Genomic DNA, 26809 nt, shown 5'->3' with positions numbered 1-26809 from the left:
ATATTTTTCTTGTTATTTAAAACATTTGTTGTTATTTATTAAAATAGAGTTCATCTTCTCTTACTGTCCTATCAACCAATCAACATTTCTTTTCCTTGAACCTCTGAACTCTGTGCTTGCTAGGATTCTGAACTCTCAAAACCCTTCCACCACTTGACTTCACCTTTGCCAAGTCATAGCCCTGTTACACACTGGGGAGATGAGGGAGATAGAAGACCTCTGATTAATGACTTCACTACATTTATAACACATTTAGTTTTTCAATGTGGTGGGTCCAAAAGAAGCCTTTATTCTATTAGTTATCTGTCTGTTATCGCTATATCCGCTTATATTATGTGCCTTGACAATAGTTGTCCTACTCACTCACCATTTGTTTAATGGTTGTTATCTATAGGCTGAAAGTCAAAGCACCTCCAAGTGTTCCTCAAAGGGATTATGCCTCAGGTAAGAATATTTCTCAAATACTTGGACTCTTGACTAATCTCATGTTCATATTTACTTCTTGAAAACGGAACTATGTTCTACTCATTTGAAAACAAGAGTCCCCATCTTAATTTTAAGAATGTCCAGATCTATCAGGTATTTAACTATAGTGGAGTCATAGTATCCCACCCATCCATCATCCATCCATCTATCCATCCATCCATCCACTCATCTGTTTATCGAAAATTTATTATCTTCCATGTTCCAGGCACACACAAGGTTGTAGGTAGAGATACAGTGCTAAACAAGACAATATTATAGTCTCCCCACTCAGTATTTACAGTGAAGAAAAGAAGATATATTATGTAAAAGCAATTAGAGTTCAGGGTGATGGGGAAGCACAAAGTTTGATGCAAGTCCATACAGCAAGGTCTAATCTGATATGAGGTAGAGGGTGTGGAGGAAGCGGGCAAGGGAAGGCTTCCTGCATACAGAACTGTTAAAATGGATACTTGAGGGATGGGGGAGGGTGGTGAGGAGGGGAAGGGAGAGGATGAAGTATTGATGGCACATGGTTCACTCAGTCCTCTCTGACTTTAGCCCTGCTACCAGTCTACTCATACCAACTAGGATCATTTTTGTCAGGGGAGAGTAGTTAACCTTCAGATTAGTATTGTTTATGGCAGTGGTGAGCAAACTAAATTATCCAATGTACTTCCCCATTTCTAGAAGACTTGGGAAAATAGGTCTAAAATATCTTTCTGCTGGCTTAAATTTAAAGATTTCCTGGACATGGACAGATCTATATAGCCCTTAAGAAAACCCACAGGGCTACAGACATCAATGAAGTCTCTTCCTCTGCAGGGCAACAGCTAAAACCAAATCACAACTTTAAGGGATGCTTACTATTCTTTTTTTCTGTCACTGATCAAGATAGCAATAAATCGGACAGCTGAGTTCCTCTTAGGCACTAATTAAATCTTATCACACTAAGAAATGCCAACCAACATATCAAGCCTGGTGACTGACTTGTTGGACCACTTTCCCCATCTCCTTAGGTTACAGAATACTTATGACGTACCTTGCCAAGTCTTAACAGTTAACCAGGAGATTCCTTTGCACTGAAAAAATAAAAATAAAAATAAATAAAGACCTTGTCCTGATATTTAAAATATACCTGATCAAAAGCCAAGGGGAGGGGCACCTGGGTGGCTCCGTGGCTGAGCATCTGCCTCTGGCTCAGAGTGTGATCCTGGGGTCCTGGGATCAAGTCCCACATGGGGCTCCCCGCGGGGAGCCTGCTTCTTCGTCTGCCTGTGTCTCTGCCTCTCTCTCTCTGGGTCTTTCATGAATTAATAAATAAAATCTTAAAAAAAAAGAAAAACCAAGGGGAAATAGTCAAGGAGCTGCTTAGTTAACAAATAAGAACAAATTCATCCTTCTCTCCCAAGTTCTAAAAAAAGAAAAGAAAGCAAAATAAAGCAGACTACATCTGCCCAAGTTTTGATAGGAAAATTATAGAATCATGGAATCCCAGGTTAAAAAGGACCTCAGAGGTCAGGACCTCAGCCTAACATCCAACCCAGTGCTTACAGCCACCCCGCCACATGCACCACAAATGAGGCTCACTTTCTGTTTGGACATTTCCTGTAATGACCTTCCAAGCATATCTGGTCCTGTCAAGGACAGATAGCTCCGGCAGGACAGAGATGCGGTCCATTTCCTTGTGGCCTTCTAAGTCTGTTCTCATGGCCACACAGCACAAGTCTTTAAACATTCAAGAAAACAGAAATAGAGTTGTGCTATGCACCTTCAAGGAGAAAATTAAGAAATTAGGGTATTTGAATGGTTCCTTCTCTAGTATCAATATCTTCAGGTGCTCCTGCTGTTTCACATGTTCTTTGGCTCATTCGACAAATATGACACAACTATGTTCTGTGTTATACTCGCTCTACTAGATGTGGGGGGGGGAACAAAATGTAACCCCTGACTTTCAGGCACTTAATGACTAGTGGGGAGTCCAATAATAACTGAGAAAGCCAACAGGTCATTATTTACTGAAAGTCACACAGTTGGTGGAGGGAAGCTCCACTGGCCGTTCCCCAAACCCCTGAGTGGTAAGAATTGAATGAGGCCTCTCTCCCCTAATACCCAGGGGCTGTTGTAATAATTCTCTTCCCACCACTGATGGCATTCAGGGAGATCAGAGCAGTTATAAAGAGGGAGAGGGAATCCCTGGGTGGCTCGGCGATTTAGTGCCTGCCTTCGGTCCAGGGCATAATCCTGGAGTTCGGGGATTGAGTCCTGCATCAGGCTCCTTGTATGGGGCCTGCTACTCCCTCTGCCTGTGTCTCTGCTTCTCTCTCTCTTTCTCTCTGTGTCTCTCATGAATAAATGAATAAAATCTTAAAAAAAAAAAAAAAAGGGAGAGACCTCAGGACAAAGGAAGGTACTCAGAGAGATTCTTGGGTGAATGCCCACCACAGAAACACAGAGAATTCCTAACAACCTTCCGTCCACTAAAGCAGTGAGCTATAACACCACTTTTCCCATGCCATGATGTCCTTACTGAAGCCAGGATTCACTTGATTTTTTTGTCTCCCTGTCTCCACTCTGACTGGTGGTACCAGCAAGCCTGACACGGGGAGAGCTGCACTCACCATCAGCCCCGCCTCATGGAACTAAGACTAGAGGAATGAAACTTAGACTCGAAGGTATTTGAAAGCCTGGGAAGTCCTGAAAGACCACCCAACCCTAGCTTCTCGTGTTAGGGATACTTGGAAACCAGACAGGCCAAGTGGCTGCCCACGGTCATCCAGCTGGATGATGGCCAAGCCAGGACTAAGTCCTCCATTTCTGCACACCCACCTGCTGTTAACAGGGCTCTGAGAAGGGATGAAGGGACATGCAGCAAAGGGACTTTTTAAAGATGTTAAGTATTTAGAGGACTCCTGGGTGGCTCACTGGTTGAGCCTCTGCCTTTGGCTCATGGCATGATCCTGGAGTCCTAGGATTGAGTCCCACATTGGGCTCCCTGCATGGAGCCTGCTTCTCCCTCTGCCTCTCTCTCTGTCTCTCTCTCTCTCTGTCTCTCTCTCTCTCTGTGTGTGTCTCGTGAATAAATAAATAAATAAAATCTTTTTTTTAAAAAAAGATGCTAAGTATTTAGATGCAAATCACCTCTCCCAGCCAGCTCAGATCCATTCCCCACATAGTCACATCCCTTTCTCCTTTTGGGATGTACCCAGTGGGACTGTTGCCTGGCTGCCTCCCCCACAGCTTCTGTAGTTCTTTCTGTTCCTTCCCTGAGACTGCCTCCACCACCACATCTAGCCCGGGCTCCTTCCTTCTTTCCTTCCTGCATCCCACTGTGGTATTCCCACTGGTTCCCCACATACCACCACCAGTTCCATAAGAGGAGAAGCTGGCAGGCCCAGTGGCCCAGAGTATGGCCTCTAGAGCTGAATCAGGGCCACAACTGAATGTATGTCAGGCACACAGCTTGGAGCGCACCCCTCAATGCCCAGAGTCACTGGCGCTGCTCATGACCCAGAATAGAAAGGCTCAATTCACACTCTTGGCTTCACCCCTTTGCTCAAGCTCTCATGACAGAATCCTTTACTATCTTTGCAGCCATCCCTTCCCATTCCCAAGACCCCCAGTGTGATTCAGCCTCTGTCTTTATGCCTGAATTACTCACACACCATCCTCATCAGCCTCCCTGCCTCCAGCTTGTCATTGGGACCTACAGTAGCCTCTGTGGCTTGAACAACCCCTTGGCTGGCAGCAAATTTGGCTTTGTCTTCTCCCCTGACTCTTCAGTACAGCTTGTTCATTCCAGGCACATCTATGCCTTACAGATGCTTCTTCCAGCTGTCAGCTAAACCCTGCTTCTGTGGATGACACTCAGGCCTCCGCCTTAGGCGGTAGAAGGAGGATGCTCTCCCTCATCTTCATCCTCTCGTTCAAGTCCCGCCCATCCTCCAAGGCCCAGGTCAATCCCACCTTCACAACACAGCCTCATACAGCCCCTCAACTTTTGCTGAGCACACCCTTCGCAGAACTTTGCCAGCACCTGGCCATGATTCTAGGTGTTGAGACATTGGTCAGGAGAGCTTACACTGCCCTGGATCGTCCTCAGTATGATACATGACTGTTCTTCTAGGCTCTAGCTCTATTACCTCCAAGGCTGGGTGAGAAGATCTTGGACTTTGGGATCCTTTAGCCCTGGGTCAGAATTCTGGCCTTGGCCCTATAACATTGTGAACCTAGAAAAGTTTTATAACTTCCCTGAGCCTCAGATTCTTGCTTGGAGATGAGAATGCCGATCTATCCTTCAGGCTATTATGAGCATTAAAGTAGATTAATAACAACAAACAGCATCCGTTACACTCTTACTCCTCTCAGGCACCCTTATATGCACTTTCCCTGGGCTATTTCTTTTTGTTCTCCCAAAACCCCATGACACAGGCACAACTTTTCATGTCCATTTCAGTGGTGAGAAAACAGATGTGCAGAGGTTAAGCAATTTACCTGTTCATGCTGCTAGCAAGCAGCAAAATCAGGATTTTGATCAAGGCAGCCTAACCCCAGAGCCGAAGCTCGAAGCCCTGGAGAGGACATGGCATAGTGCCGTGTCTCATAGTGCCAGGTGCTGTACCCACAGGCTTGGGGAGGCATGTGAATCACAAAGCCTGGACCAGGCAAGAGGAGGAGTCCCCCTATTATGTGGCATGGGATTGTGTCACTGTAAATAGAACATCAACCCCAAACCAGGTACACGACACAATGGGAAAGGCTTTCCCTAATAAGGAAGCCCAACCAGCCTTTCAGCTCCCTCCCAGAGACGTGCAACCTTACATCCCAAGTTAAGCCACCTGGCCCATCCATACTAAACTTGAACTTAACCTCCTGAAAGCGTCACCCTCTACACTAAAGGCTTCCTTGAGTCTATTTCTCTATGGTAGCCAAGTTGTGTGGTTGCAATTACAGTGAAATAGAATTGATATTGTTTTGAGGGTTTATTAAGACATACCAATACCCAAAACAACAATAAGTAACATTAATATAGCATTTATCATGTGCCAGGCTTTGTGAAGCACTTTACATGCATTGTATTACTTGAGTCTCATAAAAAACATGAGGCAAGTACTATTCTTACCCTTGTTTCACAGGCGAGAAATTGAGCTTTAAACAACGGAAGTCCTGGTTCACTGCCCAGCAGGTAGTAAAGAGCAGAGCCAGGATTTGAACCTGGGGGCCTGATTATAAAACCACAAGCCACTTACTTTAGGAGGCTCCCCGAGATGCTGGACAACCACCCAGTACTCTGGATCTAGTACTTTGGACCATCATGCTTTTTAGTTTGGGAAATGACCCACAGGCTGTGACTTAAAGAGTAGGATATTGTGAGCTGCCCCTAGGAGCAGAAGGTGGGTGTAGCTGGGAGAGGGAGGGGTACCATGAGGCAGTCGCTCCCACACGGTGATGCTTTTCTCTCTTTTCTGCCTCAAAGCTCCCCAATGCTGGATTGGGCCATCCTTGTTTTTCCTAGATTTTTTGTTTTTTAAGATTTTGTTTATTTATTCATGAGGGACACACAGAGAGAGGCAGAGACACAGGCAGAGGGAGAAGCAGGCTCCATGCAGGAAGCCCAATGTGGGACTCAATCCCGGGGCTCCAGGATCGCACCCTGAGCCAAAGGCAGATGCTCAACCACTGAGCCACCCAGGTGTCCCTCTCCTAGATTTTATCCAAAGGCTCAGTAGAGGGTCAGACACTTTACATGAGATTCCAGCTGCCGGGGCCATGCAGCCTCAGGCAGGTTTTGCAACATCTCTTAGCTCCAGTTTCTTAGTTTTTGCGACTATAAAATTGAAACATGATAGCACCTACCACAGAGCACTATTTGAGGATAATAGAGAATATACACTTACCCTAGCACTGAGCACATAGGATGTGTTTAATAAATGGAATCTATTATTATTATTCTAATTTTCATTCTTTCAACTCATTTGTTTGTTCATACTTTTATTACCGCATGGATTACAAATGCCAAATGTCATTCAGACACAAAGATAAATTAAATAGGCCTTGTTTTTCAGTACACAGAGACACACAAATGATCATAGCACAGGCGCAGAATAAAGCACATGTGTCATCAAGGTTCCCACAGCACCTACGAGGGCCCAGAGGAAGGAGTCATGGGTTATAACCTGAGGGACTGGGAAAACCATATGGCAGAGGTATAACAGGGATTTCCACGCAAAGAAGGAAGATGGGGGAATAGCCCGGGCAGAGAACTATCAAAAGCTCAGGCTGGGAAGAATACGCTGCCCAGTATCACTGTGAGAGCGTGGAGGCATTTGGACAGGTCAACACAGGGCCTTGACTTTACTCCATAGGGAGCCACTGATGATTCTTGAGGAAAGAAGCAGCATGACCCAAACTTTATTTTAAGAAAATAACTAGAAGCAGTACAAAGTATGTGTTGGAGAGGAAAGATAATGGGGAGCAGAAAAATAGTTAGATAGCTTCTGCAAGTATTTTCAGTAGTGACTGACCATAAAGCAGGCCCTGGCTCTCTGAGAAAAGGCTGAATACCAGTTCACCAAGGCAGAGAAGTGTGTTTCATAAAGATATTTATAATAATTCCTACTTAAAGGTTGAAACAAATACGTCTTGTCACCGTAAGTGCTGACCTTCAATTATCCCCAACCTTAAAGTTTTAGAAATGTATTCCACCTCTGTGTCAGGTATTGACATATTGGAAGGAGGACTCATTTACCTAGTCTTCTTGAGTTTCTTGGAAAACCCCAGTGGTCGCAGTGCACTCTAATTCGGTATAAGTTAGCCCAAATCATAATTTAATAAGAATTATCTTCTGTTGGGATCCCTGGGTGGCACAGCGGTTTGGCGCCTGCCTTTGGCCCAGGGCGCGATCCTGGAGTCCCGGGATCGAATCCCACATCGGGCTCCCGGTGCATGGAGCCTGCTTCTCCCTCTGCCTATGTCTCTGCCTCTCTCTCTCTCTCTCTCTGTGACTATCATAAATAAATAAAAATTTAAAAAAATGAATTATCTTCTGTTAATGTCAAAGTCTGACCCATTATTTGGCTCACAGAATAAAGCTCCTTCAGGGTGCCTGGGTGGCCCAGTGGTTGAGCGTCTGTCTTTGGTCAGGCAGTGATCCCGAGGATCCTGGGATCAAGTCCCACATTGGGCTCCACACAGGGAGCCTGCTTCTCCCTCTGACTATGTCTCTGCCTCTCTCTCTGTATGTCTCACGAATAAAGAAATAAAAATCTTTAAAAAAAGAAGAAGAAAACTCCTTCTTAGTACCTATCATGTTTTTCCCAAGAGAAGGCACTGTTGCTGCCATAGTTTGTTTAAAATCTGGCCACTCTGATCTGAACACCTCCTTCAGGCCCCCATTTTTGCTTGGCAATTCCTTTCCTTGTGCCTCTTTGAAGTCCACTGGAGCTGGACTCAAGGGTCTGCCATCGCAGGGACTGGAAATAGCAAGAAAAGTTTCTCTTGAGGCTCTAGAGGCTTCTGGGACTATCCACTGGGCTGATCAGTGGGATGGGAGGAGAGCTCAGAGCCTCTCTGGCACAGTCGCTGGAGCCACTCTGCTATGTGGCTGTGCCACAGCCAACCCTGTGCCTGGTTGATTGCCCACATAGCTGAGCGAATTGTATTTAACCTCTAATGTCAGTTTATGTGATGGGATGGATGCTAAGCTTCTCATACTCTAAATGTGTTTTGAAGAAAGGGAGTCAGTCTCTTTGGCTGTCATAATTCAGATCTATTTTATCCTTCAAGATCCTAAGCTCCTTGAGACCTGTCATATTCATTTTTATCCTGCCTGCAGAGCCTATACCCTGGCATTCAAAGGCAGTGAGGCAGCGTGGCACTGGAATCCAGAGCATGCACTTACAAGTCAGCCTGCAGGGCTCAATTCCTGGCTCTATTATTTGCTATCTGACCTCGGGCAAATGACTTATTTTTGCTAGGCTTCAGTTTCCTCATAAGGTTTTTGAGAGAGCTATGTGAGTGCAAAACTCTGATAATATTGCCTGGCATGTAGCAAAGCACTGGGTAAATGCTTCTTAATAAGAAAGTCAAAGTTAGAGCTACAGAGAATCACAGAAGTGATCTCATCGTCTTGTAGATCTTGAAACTGAGGCCCAGAGATGTTAGCTGTCTTGTCCACTTTCCGACTAGTTAGGAGCAGAGCCTGCATGGGAATTTTGGTCAATGGGACTCTCTGTCCAGTGCTCTTCCTACTATACCATCCACATATTGATTCATAGAAATCTTTAGAAGCAACATGGTATGAATTGCAGGTGCCCCCTGGGTTATTTGAAAGTCTTCTTAACAAAGACAGACATGGTTCAGATGTACCATTTCTCTGCTTCAGTGAGACTTCCCTGTATGCTTTGAGAATTGATTTCTTTGAAAAAGAGGAGTTGAAAGTGGATGAAGATGAGATAAGTGAACAGAACCAGGGAGCCCCAGGACAAAGAAGGCAGGCGTGGGGTACTGGTGGACAGGGTGGAGTTGGCCAGCTGAGATTCATGTTTGTGCCTTCTACTTCCCACATGCCATTGCAGAGAACCCTGTTGACGAAGAGGAGCAGTGGTCAGATGATTTTGTAAGTATTTGCTCCTGGGAGGAGACAGTTGTGGTTTCCACCAGGGTCTGTGGGAGGTCTTTGCAAGAGCTTGTTTCTGAACGATATGCTGGTGGCCAGGGGTACACCACAGTAGAGCCATGACTGGGCTGGAAAGGCCACCCATAAACAAGGCAGTGAGAACCTCCTAACGGCCAACTTGACCTAGTGCCACCATGTGCGGGGCTAAGTGCCTTATCCACATTGCCTCATGCAATCTTCCCCACAGCCCTATGTCTAGGCATTCTTATCCTCATCTTTGGTGCTGCTATTCAGAGTACTCACCAGCACAGCCAAAACAAACATGAAATGTTTTTAAATATTTCTGTATCAGTTGACAAATGCCTCTGCCCAGAATTCCTCAGCACTCCATCACTGCCTGGGCCTTATCTAAGAGCCCTAAACAAACCCACACCAAAAAGTGAATGCCTGGCACATCAGGGGGCCTCTGGGACACCCTTTAGGGCCAAGTCAGGACCTGGGCCATGCTGGTTATGTCAAACATTTTGAATATCAGCCCTGCTCATTTTACTGGTAAAGAAACCAAGGCACAGCAAGTTTAAGTAACTTGCAGTTTCAAAATTCAAACCCAGGCCCTCAGATTTCAAAATCAGGCTTTTAAACTCCAACATGCTTGCTGTAACCAAGAGGACAGTAGCAGATGCTGGGGACCACAGAGCGAGCAAGGGACGTGACCACAATGACACTGGAGGGTGATATGTCAGAGGTAACTGTCAACCTCTTCAAGGTGCAGCCCACACGGCCCCAGTGGTCACTTCTCTCTGGGGTGCAGTCTTGTTGGGACAATACATCCTAAAAACTTTTACACAACAATTATTTCTCATTTATATCAAACTCAGCCAGAATGTTAGCCTGCTGCACTTTGTGTGTTTTATCAGGACAGGATCCAAGAGGGCCTCCACACAGCCGCCCACCCCATTTAACAGATAAGGAAACCAAGGCTAAGAAAGTGAAAAGGACTTGCCCAACAGCCACTCTGTTACTCAATGGCCCAGTTGGAATGAGAGCCTAGGACTCCTGTCCACTGAGCCTGAGCCCAGCTCCACACTGTGTACACCAGCTGGAGTTTATTCAGAGTGTTATGAAACAGGAGTATCTCCCTTCTCAACTGCAGAGAAATGATCTGTAAAAAAGAGGGGATAAGAAGGTCTCTCCGCAGGTCACTTGGGTGTGGAGTTCCTTCCAGGCCGGCGCAGCCCCTGATCCCTCAGAAGCACTGTGGTTGCGCCCCCTGCTGGCTGCACGCTGCAAAGTTGAGAGCTGGTCTGCATCCACAGGGAAGCCAAGAAAACGGAGCTCTGGCTGAATAAAAAGAGCACAATGTGGGGACTTAGAACACACAAATAAAATCATCCTGGAGAGGAGGGGATAATTTGTGTCCCAAAGCCAAATAACTAAAATTAAGGTACCAGCTGCCATAAGGATTGAGTAAACATCCACTCACAATTATTTTGACCTTATTGGGTTCCCATTGTACAGAGAATGAAATCCAGGCCTGGGGCCTCTAGGACAGATGAGATCTGGCCCCTGCGGACCTGTCCAGCCTCAGCAGGGCCTTGTGTACCATGGCCCGGTGCACACATCTGCCCCCAGCTGTAGGACAGGCCAGGGTCATGCCTGCTAAGTGATTTCAGACTCGTGGACCTCTGGCAGGCAGAGGAAGAAGGCAAGAGAGGGGGAAGCGAAGAGCGTCGCCATCCTTCCTCACTTGCTCTGCTCTTTCTTGTCCTTCAGGCTTGGCTTCACTCTTTCTCAGGAAGGCCTTTGCTGCACCTGATGTAGAATCCCGCACCCCATTGCTCTGTCTCAGGACCCTGAACATTCCCTCAAGGGCATCTACCACTAGTGATAGCTGTTTTATGTTTGGTTTTCTACTTATTATCTCTTAGTCACTATTTGTTTATCATTGTTTTCCCCTGCTAAAATATAAGTCCTGTGAGGGCAGGGACTGTGCTCAAAGTCAAGCACGATGGCTGGCACACAATAGGTGCTCACTAAATATTGACTGATTAACTGAATGAACAAATGAATGAATGGATAATTTGACAAGGCTTTTGCCTGAATACACATTCCCTTCTTCAAAGTTTCCATCCCACTGTCCAACATATTCCACTTGCTCAAGTATTAACTGAATGAATGAAAGAATGAGTTTTGTTTGTCAGAATATAGAATAATTTGAGGGGAGGTTTCTTTTAAACTGTTCCTTCAGAAGTTTGAAGAGACTCCCCTCTAATTCTCTTGATTAAAAGGCAATCATTTCACTATGCTGGAAATAGGAAGGGCCTCAAAGTAGCCTCCCACAGAAAAGACCTTCCAAATGAAGGGGCAGCTCAGCACTTCCGAGCACCCACGTCCTCCTCCTCAGTTGCCTTCAGAGCCCGGGGTTCAGCTCAGCTCATTCATTCACTGCATGCTGGGGCCTGGACACACTGTCTCAGCCCAGTAGTCCTCATGGGGCTTATGGTCTGGGAGGTGGCCCAGTGTCAGCGTTGGGCTGCCAGGAGCAGCTGATGTGAAGTCGCTCTACCTCTACCTTCTCTGCGCCTTCGGCCAGCCTGGGCATCTCAGTCTGCCCAAGGGGCTGTAGGACCCCCGTGCCCGCCCCCCCAGGATGCACATGGCTCCCCAGCCTCCAGGTGATCAAGTCTAGGAAGCCCGGTGCCTGCTCCACGACAATTGAGACAAAGTGGGACACCCAAACCAGCTCCCACCCGGGCCCGTGTGTCTGGGTGCCTACTGCTTTTTTTCACTTTCCAGATGGTTATTAGAGCAACCGTTTCTCAGCACGTTACCGACGTCTCCCTAGGATGCTGCCACAACAGTGACCATGTCCTTGCATAGGCCAGGATGAGGGGGGTCCCAACAGCCTCAGGCTGGGTGGGAGGAGCCTTGTCAAGCCAGGCTCTTATCCCCAGCCACCCTTCTGCTTCCACTCCACCTCCCAGGTGGTCTGAGAACAGCTACGGCTTCTCCAGAACACAGATCGCAGACTTAAATTACTCAACTCATCATGCCTCACTTTCTCTGAGGACTTAAAAAAAAAAACTCCTACAATCGTGGTAAGGGGCACCTGAGGTATGCAGTGCATAGAAGTGTCAGTTACAGTAATAATCACCATTACCAGTATTCTATTTAGCCTAATTTCATATTCCTGGTCAGGATAGATTATTGAGTCTCCCTACCTGCTGGTAAGGGAGCTTGGGGAAAGCTCTCTCATCAGCCTTTCTCCGTCCCTGTCCTATTCACTCCACAACTCCCCTCTCACCAACCCCACCCCCCGACCCCCACCCCCAGACTGAGGAGAAGAGCAGCCCTCACTCCCTCACTCATCATTCACTGCTGCCATACTGTGCTCCTGCCCTGCGTGTTCATGGGCGAATCGTGTGAGCATCTCACAGTGTGTCAGGCAGTGTGGGCCAAGGACCTCTTAAGTCCTGGATCAAATATTTCCTGCACATGAATATATGTACAAGTGAAGAATTAGCTAAGTGATCCCTGAACAAAATGCACAAGAAGCTAGGAACTGTGCCCTGGGGGAGGAACTGAGAGGCAGGGAGACTTGATTTACATCCTTTTGAACTGTGTTGATGTATTTTCAATATACATTGAATATTCAATATTCAATCATTTTAATATAGACTTAAATAAAATTTATATTAAAAACAAGGAAAACAAAAATGAAGACAATGGATTCTGGGTCAGATAGAAAGTTTAGCCCCCACAGCTTGCCAGCTCCGTTGAAAAACAAACAAACCTCATCTCCTCAGAGGTATCTGTATTCTGTGCAGCCCCTTACCCTCTCCTTATTAATCTGTTCCCTCGACTGTCAGCATTCATGATAAATGAAACCTATTGGTTATTTCTATTTTATTGGGTCCTTTTCTGTTTTTTTAAAAATGTATTTTATCTCCGACTGTTCTTCTTTGCAGACACACAGAGTTTCAGCCACCCTTCTTGTTAAATGGCCCACATGCTCCCCCAGGATAGTGGTTCAGGTGATAAATTCTGGAGGCAGAAAGGCTCGGCCTCAACCCCAGCTTTGCCTCTGATGGCTGCCCAACCTTGCTTAGCCAACCCTTCCAAACCTCGCTCTCTGGTCCCTACACTGGGGGAGCAGTTCCCACCTCGTAAAGCCAGAGCTGTTCTGATAACTGAACATAGATGGGGCACTTGAGCATGGGGTCTGCACTTGCAGGACAGCGACTATGAACACCCAGATGAGCACTCGGACTCAGAGATGTACGTGCTACCTGCTGAGGAGACTGGGGACGACAGTTACGAGCCGCCACCTGCGGAGCAGGAGACAAGAACCGTTCACCCAGCCCTGCCCTTCGCCAGGGGCGAGTATGTAGGTGAGGCAGCCCCACACCCTGGACGCTCAGCCTGCCACAAGGGAAGGGGGGCAAGCTGGGGTGGCGAGATGGTGGGCGCCTCTCACTCTCACCACCTCCACACAAGTCAGCTGCTCACAATAAGCCATGGAACCCCCAGACAGAAAGCTTGCCCATTCAAAGAGGAAAGGTATCTTTCCTAAATCATGAATGTTGAAAACAGGTAAAGGATAAAACATGATGCAGTGAACCACACCCTTCAACAAGGCAGGAGCAGGCACCACGGGGAGAGCAGGTGGGGCAGTTGCAAGAAGCCCAGCAAGCACGGGGCAGACGCAGTGTGAGTGCCTGGGCTGTTCCCAGGGTGAGGACTCCAGGCTAGTCCTATGATAAGACTTTCCTGTGATGTATCAGTCTGAATCCATGCTTAGATTCCACTGTACAGACTCCATTGCCTCACTCCTCCACTGGGTCCTGTTGGTGTCTTAGTCCTGTTTGTTAGGCCTCCACTCTGCCAGACACACTGTTTCCACTGCTTTCTTCCTTATCCCTACAAAAACCCTTCTAAGATGGCTATTAGGATCCTCACTTTAAAAATGAGAAATGTGAGTCCTGGAGAGGTTGAATAATAAATAACTAGTCCAAACGAGCCCAGACAGTGAGAGGCAGAGCAGGGGACCCAACTCAAGGCCATTTGACTTTGGATCCTGTGCTCCTTCCCTGACGCATGCCTAGGACACAGTCTCACGGGCACGCCATGATTTGAGGGAAATCATTGAGGGGAAGAACGTGTAGGTTCACTCAGATGGGTAGTTGCAACCCTGAATACAACTTAGAAAAAGCTGGAAAACTTTTGAAACCTATAATGCCAGGACCTTCCCCTCAAGTTCAAATTAGTGTGTCTGGGGTGGGGCCTGAGCCTTGGCATTTTCTTAACGTTCCCCAGGTGGTTCTTGTGTGTAAGGAAGATTGAGGATCACTGCCCATAAGTGTTCATGGAGCAAAGTGAACCTTTGAGAAGCACACTCCTCTTAGGCTTCCCTGCCAAGGTCATCCATCCACTGTGTTTGGCAGAGTGCTAGGCGGTTGGGTCTCCTGAGTTGGTGGGTCTCCATCACTCCCCTGGGAGGATGTTTTTTGATGAGGACATTCTGTTGGTTTTTATAATGTAAGTCAACAGGGAGTTGAAATTTTTTGCCTAAATGCCATTTTACACTTGTAAGGGATGCCCTGATTAATCATTTGTGACTACATAGATGCTGGTGGTGGTTTTATTCTTTGGCCCAGGGAATGATCCAGAGCCCCTTTCATCTTCTACTTTGTTGTTGTTCCTTTCAAGACAATCGGTCAAGCCAGAGGCAGTCTCCGCCCATCAGCATGACACTTCCCAGTAAGCCCGACTGGCCTCCGCCAAAAGCAAAAGCCAGGCTGACCTCCACTCTGCCGGCTCTGACTTCTCTTCAGAAACCTCAAGTCCCACCCAAACCCAGGGAACTTGAGGATGAGGTAACATAAATCTGTCCCCCAGGCTTTGCTGCGAAGTGAAGTGGAAAGCAGGATGCAGGGGGAGGGGGAAAGGCCTGGATGGTCTGGCCTCTGGCATGCCTTCCTCCTCCATGTCCCCCCCCCCCCTCCCCACCCAGCACTTGCCACCCGTCCCTCTAACTTTCCACTGGTAAACCAATAGGGGTTTTTTCTCCCTAAAAAGGGCATATGTGGCCTTATTTTAAGGATTTTCACTCCCATGCTCCGTGGGTAATACCAGTACTGGATCTGTGCCCTTTTTACTAGCCTCCCCCCCCCCGCCCTTGGTTTCCTGCCAATCTTCTTCCTCCATAAGAGATTTCCCTATCATTATTGTCCTTTGCTTCTCTGCCCTGTCTGCCTTGCTTTCTTTCCTCTATCTTCTTTTCTCTCTGCTTCTCCACTTTTCTCCTATAAGATGCACAGGTATGTGGGCAGACAAATGATGGAGACCGCTTGTCCTAGGGAGGCCCTGCCCAACCTATGGAGGAGCCGGCACCTCAGCCACTACTATCCAGGGACTCACCTTTGCAGATTGTCCAGAACTCCATCCTGGGTTTAGCTCATTATCTCTCTTCTGTCAGCATCCAGGTTTTATGAGTCTTCCTCCCTATGGAATAGCTCCCGTTTGAAAAGGAACCAATAAACTCATTCAGACTGTGGTGGGAATGACTGATAAGGCTTATTAAATCTGTTGTGGCTCCAGAGGTCCTTGCGTTTTAAATAAGGACAAAGGCAAGCCCCCAAACTTAGCCATTAGAACAACCCTACAAGTTGAACAGCCTCAGAAGCAAAATAACAATAAAGGCAACTCTTAAATATGACTGGACATAATTTTACCACAGCTTTTGAAGAAATAACTTGTTTCTAAATGCCTGTAGGTGACAAAACCTATAATGTATAAACATGTTGTACAACAACCTACATTTGCACCTTAATATGATTTGTAGCCCAGCAGGAATTGGAAAAGAGAAACTTTTAAATAAGATAGAGGCAGTGTTTAGACCCAAATTGCTGCTTTGACCCTTACTAGCTGTGTGACATTGGGCAAGCTAGATAACCTCTCTGAGCCTCAGTTTTTAATCTCTTTAGGTTGCTTTAAGGATTTAGTAAGAGAACATATATACAGCACTAAATACAGTGCCTCATACGTGGAAGCACTCCATGTGTCATATATTCCTTTCTAAGCATGTTCTAGATTCTTTACAAAATCCAATTTTCTAGCTTCTCCTGAAAACTGAAAGCCTGGCAACACTGGGCCAGTCGTGGCCTGAAAGCAGCTGAGCCTCATGGCAATCCCTGACCCCTGTTTCCACTGGTCATAGTTCCCACCCCTCATATAAGGTGTGCATGCATCCTTCCTCCGCACCCGTCCCCATAACTGTCTCCTGCCTGCGTCTGGAAGTGGTTTAGTTTCTGACTTCTATGCTAGGGCTCATTTAAGTCAGAGAGGCAGCTGACAGAGAGAGAAAGGATGTGTTGCCAGCCCTCAGTCTGTCTGTCTGAGAGGCAATGCTGACTTTTTGGGGTGAGAAGAGGCTGGCAGGAAGAAGCTGAGCAGGAGACAGGATGCAGAGACTTGCTGTTAGGGGCTCACTGTAAATTCTTTCAGCACTTGGCAAATCCATATGAAGATATAAATTCAGACACAGAATATGGATGAATATGGTGGTACGTTATATAAGGCTCTCCATTTCCGTGAACAGCTGACAGTGGACCCCTGTGGGGAGACGCAGAGTTTTGCTAATACCAGCCTTGTGGAGGTGGCTGGGGCACGTATGAACCAGTGGGAAAAGGAGAAGTATGGAGGAGGCTGCATTCTGGAATGGGCAGATGGACAGTCAAGATAAGAAAGAGGTTAAAAAAGAAAAAATAGGCCAACATTAAGATCTGCCTGAACCATCAGATAGGAAAAGAAAAGTCAAGCACGCATAAATAACTAAAAATATTTAGCTCTGCTGTACAAATTACAGGAAAAGTATGGGGGTACAGGCTAACTGGAGAGTTGAAGGGAACGAAACGTAGGAGGAAGAAGCATTTGTGCTATAAGGACAAGAGTAGCTGGCACTTAGTGAGTGCTAGAAATCAACTGGTGTTCTGAGGGCTTTATATTTGTCCCATCAAGCCTTCCCAAGAACCCCATGAAATGGGTACTATCATCCCCATTTTATAGATAATAAAATGGAACAGATGAGGTGCAAAGGGGTTGAAAAACTTGCCCAACGTCACAGAAGTCAGATTTGGAGGTAAAGAAAGAGATGAGCAATAGCAATTAAATGAAGAGAGGGTAGAAATTGGGGAGAAAGAGAAGGGGAAGGCAAGAAGGTCCTAGAATGTAGTGGATAAGAGTATGGGCACTGGATCCTTGAACTGATTCTTGAATCCCAGCTCTACTACTTTTTAACTATTAGGACATGAGAAAGCTACTCGACTGCTCTATGCCTTGGGTTCTTCGAGTTTCTTCTTCTTGAGGTGGAGCTGACTGACAGTAGCACCTACCTTATTGGGTTGTTGTAAGGATTGAGTGAAATAACACATGTAAAGTACTCAGATGAGCACTTGCTAATAAGTGCCAATAAATGTTTGGATTTTGTTTCTCTAGAAGCCATCTGGGCTACCCACCAAGATGGGTTGCAAAAAACCACATTTGGGATCTGATTATCTCCTTGGCTTCCTATCAATATAAAATCACTTCCTCCCCTTATTTATGGCCAACTGATTATTAACAAAGTTGCCAAGACCAGTCAGTGGGGAAAGAATCATTTTTAAACAAATTGTGCCAGGATAACTATATCCACATGCAAAAATGTGAGAGTGGACCCATGTTCTGCCATAGAAAAAAAAACTCACCAAAAATAGATCCTAGATGTAAATGTAAGAGCTAAAACTATAACATTCTTAAAAGACAACAAGGACATAAATCTCTACAACCTTGCATTAGACAGGAGTGTCTTACATATAGCACCAAAAGCACGAGCAACAATAGAGAAAATAGATAAAGTGGGATTCACAATGTCAAAACGTTGGTGCTGCAGGTGACACCACCAAGAAAGTAAGAAGATAACCTACAGAATGGGAGAAAATTTTTTGTAAATTGTATACCTAATAAGAGGCTTCTATCAGAGCATTTAAAGAACTCTTCCAACCTAATAATAAAAAAGACAAAAAAGAAAAAGACAAATAACCTATCTAAAAAATAGGCAAAGAAGTCATAGAGGCTTTTATCTAAAGGAGGTATAAAAAGGGGGGCACCACCTCAGTGTTTGAGGGTCTGCCTTTAGCTCAGATCATGATCCCAACGTCCTGGGATGGAGTCCTGCATCGGGCTCCCTGCAGGGAGTCTGCTTTTCCCTCTGCCTGTGTCTCTGCCTCTCCCTTTGTGTCTCTCATGAAAATTAAATGAAATCTTAAAAAAAAAAAAGATGCTCCACATCATTAACCATCATAAATGCAAATCAAAACCATAGTTATATACCACTGCATGTCTTAGGATAGCGATATTCAAAGATAGACAATAACAAGTGTCAGTGAGGACGTGGAGAAACTGGAGCCCTCTTACACTGCTGGTAGGAATGGAAAAGAGTGCAAATGGAATGGAAAACTTTGGAAAAACAGTTTGGCAGTTCCTCAAACTTAAACAGAGAGCTACCATATGACCCAGCAATTCCACCACTCAGTATATTCCCAAGAGAAATGCACATTTACACAAAAACATGTTCATGAATGTCCTTAGCATCATGATTCATAATAGCCCCCAAAGTGAAAACAACCCAAATGTCCCCCACCAGATGGATAAACAATATGCAGTATATTTATATAACAGAATATTATTTGGCCACACAAGTTAATGAAGTACTAACATGCTACATGGTTGAACCTTGAAATTAGTACACTATATGAAAGAAGTCACTACACATTATGTGATTCCATTTCTAATGTGATGCCAAGAATGGGAAAATCTTAGTGATAGAAAGTAGATTAGTAGTTGACTAGGTTGGGGAAGTGGTAGGTGAGAGGTGACAGGGCTCCTTTTGGGGGCAATGAAAGTGTTCTAAAATTAAATTGTGGTGATGCTTGCACACTCTTCAAATACACTAAACCCACCAAGTTCTACACTACACGGAGAGGAATTTAATGGTATCTGAATTAGATCTCAATAAAGGTATTAAAAAAAAAAAAAAAACTCCTTCCCAGATAATAAACCTGGCCAGAGTGGACAGCTCCCTCCTCATTCACCTCTGTACTTCTTCCAGGTGGATTATGTGGTCCCTGTGGAGGATGGAGATGAGAACTACATTCACCCCACAGAAGGCAGTTCGCTCCCGGCAGAAAAAGGCAAGAGTTTGTAGTTTTAAGCACTTGAAATGTTTAGTGGTTGAGGGGGGTGTCTGAGATTATCTGGTAGCAAGCAGCAAGGGGTGCACAATGCGTGGGGCCCAGGCCTCTATCCTCCATGGTGGCGGCATCTGCCTCCCTGGGTGGAGCAGAGCATCTGCGAGAGACCCATCTCTGTCACACCCTTCTGCCTCCATCCACTTTGGTGCTTTAATCCTCCCAGCTCAAATTAGGAAAACATCTAGGTTCTTAGTTAACTGACTGTCCTCACTTAGAATGGATTTCTCATAGAACTCAATCCTTGCAGAGCCACAGGCCACAGTGTTGGCCTCAAAAGTATTGCACCAGAGCAATGTCCACGGAGGACAGAAGAAATGAGAAAGCGAAATCCTCTCTGTGTCCTGACTCTTGAAATGTAGTGCTATCTAGGTGATGGGAACTGCTTTGGTTGTAAACCCTTCATGGAATAACACGTGTGAAGACAAATTCTCTTTAAAAGACAGTGCCATCTACCCTCAGGCCAGGAGTGCAGCATAACATGTTCACTGTGGACCTAGTTGCTGCGGAGGATAGGATCCTGTAGAAACGATGCCTACTCATCTAACAAACTCAACTCTCAAGTTGTCATAATCAGTTTTTACTCTACCCTTCTGTAGCAACCCTCTACTGGCCTCTCTGAACATCACCAACAGCTTCAAGACCCATTTGAATTCCTGAGCCACTCATCACCACGAAACCAGAAATTGCTCCCCACCCCCAAACCCCATAAAATCCAAGAGAAATCGTCTGTGTTGCATGTGGCAGGGGAGGTGCGAATTTGTTCCCTTCACTATTGGTTTGATACACTTCTCTCAATGAAGAAAACAAAACTCTCTCATCAACTAGACCACCAGTTTGGCAAATGAAATTCCAAGCCAGAGTTCATTTTAACAAAATCCCGATAATAAAATAATTTGACTATCCCTTTTATCATTAGTATATTTATTCTGAAGAAGTTTCTTCAGGCTTCTTTCATGGCTTATATATTTAACAGGTGGGTTTCCCATTCTTTACAAATTCCCTGATCTGCCCCACTATTTCCACAATGCATTTTTCCATTAAGTGTGAATCTCCCACAATAGACCGTATCTATGATTGTTATATGTATGTATATATTTGTGTGTTTAAGCTCCCATGGTGAATAGATCCACCAAGCCAAGTAACTCCTCAAAGCCAGCCTCTCCTCCAGGGACAGCTTCAGGTAAAGTATATGCATGATTTGGTGTTTCGGGTTTTTGTGTGTGAAGTGATTGTTTGGGGGTTTGGTTTTCCAGTCTATTCCAAATAAGATAAACAACTCAGATCAAATATTAAGAAATAGTCACTTGTTTTTCCAAATTTCTTAATATATTGTGACAGAAGGCCTTGTCCTCATCTTCATGCATTGTCTGGTGGCACTTGTGTCAAAGGGACCCTGCCCCATGCTTTCAGGCCTCTGTTAGACAAGTCCTGGCTTTCCTCCAACCTCATTGGGCATTTCACTGGCTTCTCCTCCTCCCCTGCACTGACTGAGGGTGTTTGCACTGTTGGGTCCTCAGCCCTCTACTCTTCTTCCAGAAGTGTGGTGGCTAAGACCTTGAGTTTGGACGAGATGGAGCCGGATTGGAATCCTAGTGCTCCCAGTTGCCGGCTATACCATTTTGGGTCTGTCCTTTGGATCTCCACTCCTCAGATTTTTTCCTCTGCAAATGGAGATAAGAGTCCCTGACCTGTGACAGGAAAATTCTGGAATTGTGCATGGGAAAGCTTCAATGCAGTACATGGCACAGCAGGTGCTCAAGAAAGAATATCTTTCATGTCTTTGAGGTTCATCTATTCTTCTGGTTTCACCTCTCTTGTCTAAGCCAATAACTCTCTGGTGTCTAACTTTGACCTGATTTCTCTTCTGAACAACTTGACATTCTCACAGCCTCAAGCTCAATGCATTCATCACCTCCCTACCCATAGGGCAGGCCTATTCCTCTGTGCCTGTCAGCCCACAGGCCACATGTCCAAGGACCTGTGTTCTTTCCAGAGCCTGCTATGTCTTTTTCCTGAGTTTGCTCTTCCATTTTAGTTGACACCACTGTAGTCTAGGCTTCCTTTACATTGTCACTTCACATGTCCTATGTCCCATCTTCAAGAGTGCACTAGCCAATCTCTACCCTTGCCTGTAGGCTTTCTCTTCAGTCATTAAGATGAATTTCTGAGTGCCTCCAAATGTTGCCAGTTTTATTCCATTTCAAAGTTAGTTTTTGCCATGTCACCTGTACCCAAACCATGAACACCCAGTGGTTCCTAGTTGTCTACTGTACAGATTGGCAGCCCCAAGGCCAAGGCCTGTGATGCTGAGTGGCACCCACACCCCACCCTGTTCCAGCACAGAAGCACAGGAGCCTCCTCTCCAGCCTTCCCTTCTTTTTCACAGCTCCACCCATATCTATCACACACACACACACACACACACACACACACACTCCCTTCCCTCCCAGCACTGAAGGCTGAACACAGATACTAGGAGACTGAGCTCTGCTTCTAGGGATGTGCTTTTTGAAGGAAAATGAAAGGAGGTTATTTTTTTTTTATAGACCACAGACTCATTTCTTGAGCAATTGTTCACCTTCTTCACAAATTCTTGTCTTATTTATTCTCTCTCTCATAACCCACAGGCTCTTTATGTGTAGGGAGAAGAGATCAGAGCCACCATATCCAGCTCATCTTAACTTCTGGGAACAAATGTCAATGCAGCAACCTAAAATGTCATGGCAAGGTCACTTTGGTCCCAGATGAAGTGGTGACACCTGACTCCTGATAACTTGGAAGAAGGGTTATTACCAGAATAGAAAACCTTTCCCTAAAATGTAAATGAAGGCCTAGGACCTCCTTTACAATGACAATTTAATCATCTCTGGTGTCTGCATCTTAAAATGTTCTTCTTACTTTGCAAAGACCTCTTCCTAAAACACACCCGGTACTCCAAACAGCCTGTACCTTTTGGCCTTTGTTTATGTTCTCACTTTTATGATACCAAATCCTACCTAAGGCCCAGCCTGAGGTCTCTCCACTAGGAAACCTGTGGTTTCTGCAGCCCACAGAGAGCTCTCCTTTGCTTTAAGTCTCATCCCATCTACACTCAGCCCATTCCTATTCTCTAATTACGCTGGGTCTCAGTCTAACCTCCTTAAGTACCCCGGTGGCACAGCGGTTTAGCGCCGCCTGCAACCCAGGATGTGATCCTGGAGACCCTGGATCAAGTCCCACATCAGGCTCTCTGCATGGAGCCTGCTTCGCCCTCTGCCTGTGTCTCTGCCTCTCTCTCTCTCTCTCTCTCTCTGTGTCTCTATGAAAAAATAAATAAAAAATCTTAAAAAAAAAAAGTACATTACAAGCTCCTTAAAGATATTGCCTTACATCTCACATGTTCAGGAGGCCTTTCCTGACCTCACAAAGAAGGTAGATCCCTTTGGTATCCCCTATAGTGCCCTGCCCTGCCCCTTTATCTCTAATCTCCCCAGAGATCTCTGCCTGTCTTTTCTATAAGATCCTCAGCTCCATGTCTTGCTCATAGATGTGCTTCCAGGGGTTATACAGGACCTGAATCAGAATAGGTGCTGATATGGTGGTTTAGTCATTTGGTTGAGAGTGAATGTGTCCCCCAGTACTGGCCGTATTTGAAGAACTACATGGTGCCATCATCGGGGCATTAACCCGTTGAATTTATTATTCGTTAACTTTACGTTAATCTAGTATCACTATATTTTAATACTAGAGGCATCAGAAGAAACCAAATCTGAACAAAAAAATAATTTCCTGGTTATATGGTTGTTGGATATGCAAGAGAAGAAGTACAGGAGGAGGAAGGAAGTGAGATAATTTGGGAGGGACAAACCTGAACAGTTAGAATGATTTTCTGAATATGCAAACAGTCTTCAGAGATGGTTTTTACAAAAGGAATAACCAGACTACTTGCCTGTGTCTTTCCATAACCCTCCACTAGCCTTTAAAGACTTCAGGCAGTGCTAGATAGGCATCATGAAAGTGCTAAGGCTTCAGATCTGCATTTCTGTCAGAGCAGCACACCACAACACTGGTCTCTGATTAATGGATGTTGCTTTTGGCTCTTTGATGGCTCATAAAGCGCTTGCCAAGGATTACACAGAGGATTAGGTGCAGTGGCAGTCTCTGCTTCTGCTCCATGTTCCACATGGAGAAGCGCTGTTTCAGGACCACACAGACTCCAAGGCCAAAGGATTATGATCTTGGCTCTGACGCACACTAGGTGCCAGACTTCAAACAAGCTGATCAATCTCTGTTTCTTAGTCTCCTCCTCTGAAGAAGGAAATGGCACATGTGCCTAAGTCGTGCGGCGGGGGAAGGGGCAGGGCAGGTTAAGTTGAGTAAACATATATGAATCCCACTCCTAAACTGATAGCTCTGTTTGCCAGTTTTTGGAATCCTTTGTTTCGCATGCCTTGATTCATGACCAGTCTGGAGGAGTGCCCTGGACCCATCCCAGGAGACAGTGGTTTCTTCCTTTCCGCATAGAGTTTTAATGTAACTGAGGGTATCTTGACCTCTGCACAGCTGGCATTTGGGGCTAGATAATTCTTTGTTGTCCTGGCTGTCCGGTGTACTGTGAGATGTTTAGCAGCATCCTTGGCTGTCTCTGCCCACTAAGTACCAATACCATCCCCTCCCCAGTAGTGCTAAACAGAGATGTGTCCAGACATTGCCAAAGGTAACCCACCCTCCCCACGGAGGGGGCGGGTACCAAATACTCCTAGTTGAGAAGCACTGGTTTAAACAAACAGAAAGACTGAAGTGTTTTAGTGATTTATCTCTAAATGTGATTTGGAAGAAAGTTGTGGAGACCCTAATTTATTTGTAGATTTTGTCAGAAGTGGGTAGACAGGGCATGCATTTCTGAACTTCCTCTAAGTCGGTAGCATTTAAAAAGTGTTCTCTCTCCTCATTTCCTAAAATGGGTGGGTGGGTGGGGGGAGTTTGGGAATTTACAGTTCCCTGCCAATATGCAAGTTGAATTTTACCTATAAGCCAAATTGTTCTGAAGCTATTAAATTAGATCTCTTTACTTGGCAGCACTCATGCAGGGCCTGAGAGTAAGGGACACTCCAGCTGGTGGACAAGCCCCACTAATAATAATAGGTTTTCTAGAACATCTAGAAGAGAGTAAAATCCTAAGGGCTTACTATTCCAGCATTGAGACTGTTACGGGTAAGGAAACTTGCCACCATTGCATGCAAGAGTGAAGAGAGGATGATGCAGTAGAAGGAAAAACTACGAGTAGGTCATTTTCCCAGTTGAGAAACTTTGGTAAGCACCAGCTGTGCAAATATTAACATCATTTTTTGCTCAATACAATGAAAACAAAGCTGATTTTTCTCTTTTATTATACTTTTAGACACATCTCCGTTTATCAAATTCCCAGTTTCTTCTTTGGAGTGTCACAGCCAAGAATTTGGCTTTGCCAGAAAGCAAGAACCCCGGTCACAGAAGGGACCAGGTTGTCCTACCCCAGCTATGCCCCTGGGTCTGACTTCAGGCCCAGAGCAGCAGAGAAGGTGACTGGCCTATGAAATAAGAAAGTCAATTTTCATCTTCCCGTGGGCATTCACAAAAACACCGCTCTGTTTCACTAATCTTTCCCACATAAGGTAGAAAGAGCAAGTGAATCTGAGCTGCCAAATTGCAGCCCAGAGTAATATTAATAGGCATTGGTTGGAGAGGAACATGTCCACTGGCTTTAAACTCAGCTAGCCTCGCTGTTCAACTCCAGCCCTGCCACTTAACCTCTCTGAGCCTCTGTTTGCTCCACATGATGTTATGGGAGGCTTAGAGACGGCACATTTAAAGTACCCGGCATAGTGCCCAGCACCCAGAGACACTGTGGTGGTTGATAACAAGATGCTAAAACAAAAATAGCAATAATCACATTTACTGAGATCCTAATGAATTATAACATACACATCATAAAACTCAACTCATTTTACATTTATAATGTGGCATTTTTATAAATCATTACATCTACGAGCTTTTCCACCATCACAACAATCCAGTTTTAGAAAATTTCCATGCCCACCCCAACTCCAAAAGATCCTTTATGCCTATTTCTGGTGAATGTTCTTCCCACTGCCAGCCCCAGGTAACCACGGATCTGCTTCCTGTTGCTATAGATATGCCTTTTCTGGACATCTCATATAGATGGAGTCATATAGTATAAAGCCTTCCCCGTCTGACTCTCTTCACTTTAGCATAATGTTTTTAACCTCATATACTTTCAGTTCCTTTCCAGCAATATTAGTTTTTATTTGGCTGATTCTTTACAATTTCAAAGTTCTCCCATTGCCTTACAACAATAACTCTGAGTTAGGTAAGGTAGCTGGTTGTGTCCCCATTTCACAGTGGGGGACACTGGAGCACCAGTGGCCACCCAGTCAGTTTGTAAAGGAACACCTAGCCGGTTTGGTGGCCAAGAAATAGCTAGAACCCTGTCTTCCTGATGAGACACCATCGGTTTTCTACCAGAACTCATACTACCACCACAGAGAAAAGCGGCATGCTTCTCCCTCTCTTATTGCAGAAGTGATTTATGAGGAAGGAAGCGGGAAGGAACATGTTGGCAGACTGTTTGAAGATATGAAGGGAAGGGAAGCTTAGTAGAGAAACTAGGCAGTAAATATGACAACAACAATGTACTCAAGCCAAAGGAGCCCTTGGCAGTGAAAAAGAGGGAAAACCCCTGGGAGGAAATTCTGACTTAGGCCTTCTTTCTACTTCTTCATTTTTCAGACAAGGTTTTTTTTTTCCCCTTCCCTGAAATATTCCATCAAAATCTATGAGTAGCCAAGGATATTTTAATAGGGTTAATCAGGTGTTAAGAATTTGAAGAACAGCATCCATTTGGTACCCTAGCCAATGAAACACAGTTGGATTCATAGTCCAGATGACATTTCAGTTTATTGTCACATGAAATATTAAAAATTCCAAATGTAGTCTCTTTTTCTATATGTTTTCAAAAGTCACATCAAGGTCGGGTAGCACCTTAGTGAGAATCACATAGAGCGGCCATTTCCTTATGGAGTGCTAGAGAGTCAACACTATGCACTCTTGACTGTTCTTTTCATTTATAAGCATTCATGGAAATTAGCCCTGTGTGAGAACCATATGTAGAAGAGGAGTGGATGGGCACTGAGTGAAAGCCTGAAGGCCTCTCTCTAGTAAAATACATGAGAATGAGTTTTATGACCTCTATTTGTAATAGTTCTTGAAGCTCTTGTGTTTTGGATGGGCGGTTCTGTCAGATGAGGTGGCATGGTGTGTGCATGTCCTCACAGTATAAGTTCTGGGGGGACAGAGGCCTAGTTCTGCTTCTCTACCTCTTTGACAACCCCTAACACAGTGTTGTTCACATACCAGGTTCTCAATAATTCTTAGTAAATGACTATTTCCTCAGTGCTCAGCT

General features: G+C 45.3%; 2 protein-coding genes across 4 annotated transcripts in view; one reads left to right on the top strand and one right to left on the bottom strand.

The window, feature by feature from the left end:
* Positions 1-26809, bottom strand: part of ZNF518A (zinc finger protein 518A) — a 109459-nt gene that overhangs the window by 11898 nt on the left and 70752 nt on the right. Inside the window, exon 6 of one of the 2 annotated variants that reach the window (XR_007406769.1) lies at positions 15508-15583. The exons of the other annotated variant lie outside the window; for it this stretch is intronic. The gene's annotated coding sequence lies outside the window, so the exon portion shown is untranslated. Of the gene's footprint in view, positions 1-15507; positions 15584-26809 lie in introns of those variants that run through there. 2 annotated transcript variants of the gene reach the window in all.
* BLNK (B cell linker) overlaps positions 1-26809 on the top strand; it is a 77427-nt gene that overhangs the window by 30917 nt on the left and 19701 nt on the right. Inside the window, exons 3-9 of one of the 2 annotated variants that reach the window (XM_025466743.3) lie at positions 395-444; positions 3054-3137; positions 9039-9079; positions 13314-13470; positions 14789-14955; positions 19227-19308; positions 20477-20548. In XM_025466743.3, the coding sequence (XP_025322528.1) occupies positions 395-444; positions 3054-3137; positions 9039-9079; positions 13314-13470; positions 14789-14955; positions 19227-19308; positions 20477-20548 (653 nt within the window). The remainder of the gene's footprint in view (positions 1-394; positions 445-3053; positions 3138-9038; positions 9080-13313; positions 13471-14788; positions 14956-19226; positions 19309-20476; positions 20549-26809) is intronic. The other variant, XM_025466745.3, reaches the window with a different exon arrangement.

The sequence above is a fragment of the Canis lupus genome, chromosome 28 (genome assembly GCF_003254725.2).
Source record: "Canis lupus dingo isolate Sandy chromosome 28, ASM325472v2, whole genome shotgun sequence".
Lineage (NCBI taxonomy): Eukaryota > Metazoa > Chordata > Mammalia > Carnivora > Canidae > Canis > Canis lupus.
Note: the sequence above shows the minus strand (reverse complement) of the source record. Positions and strands in the feature narration are given on the sequence as shown.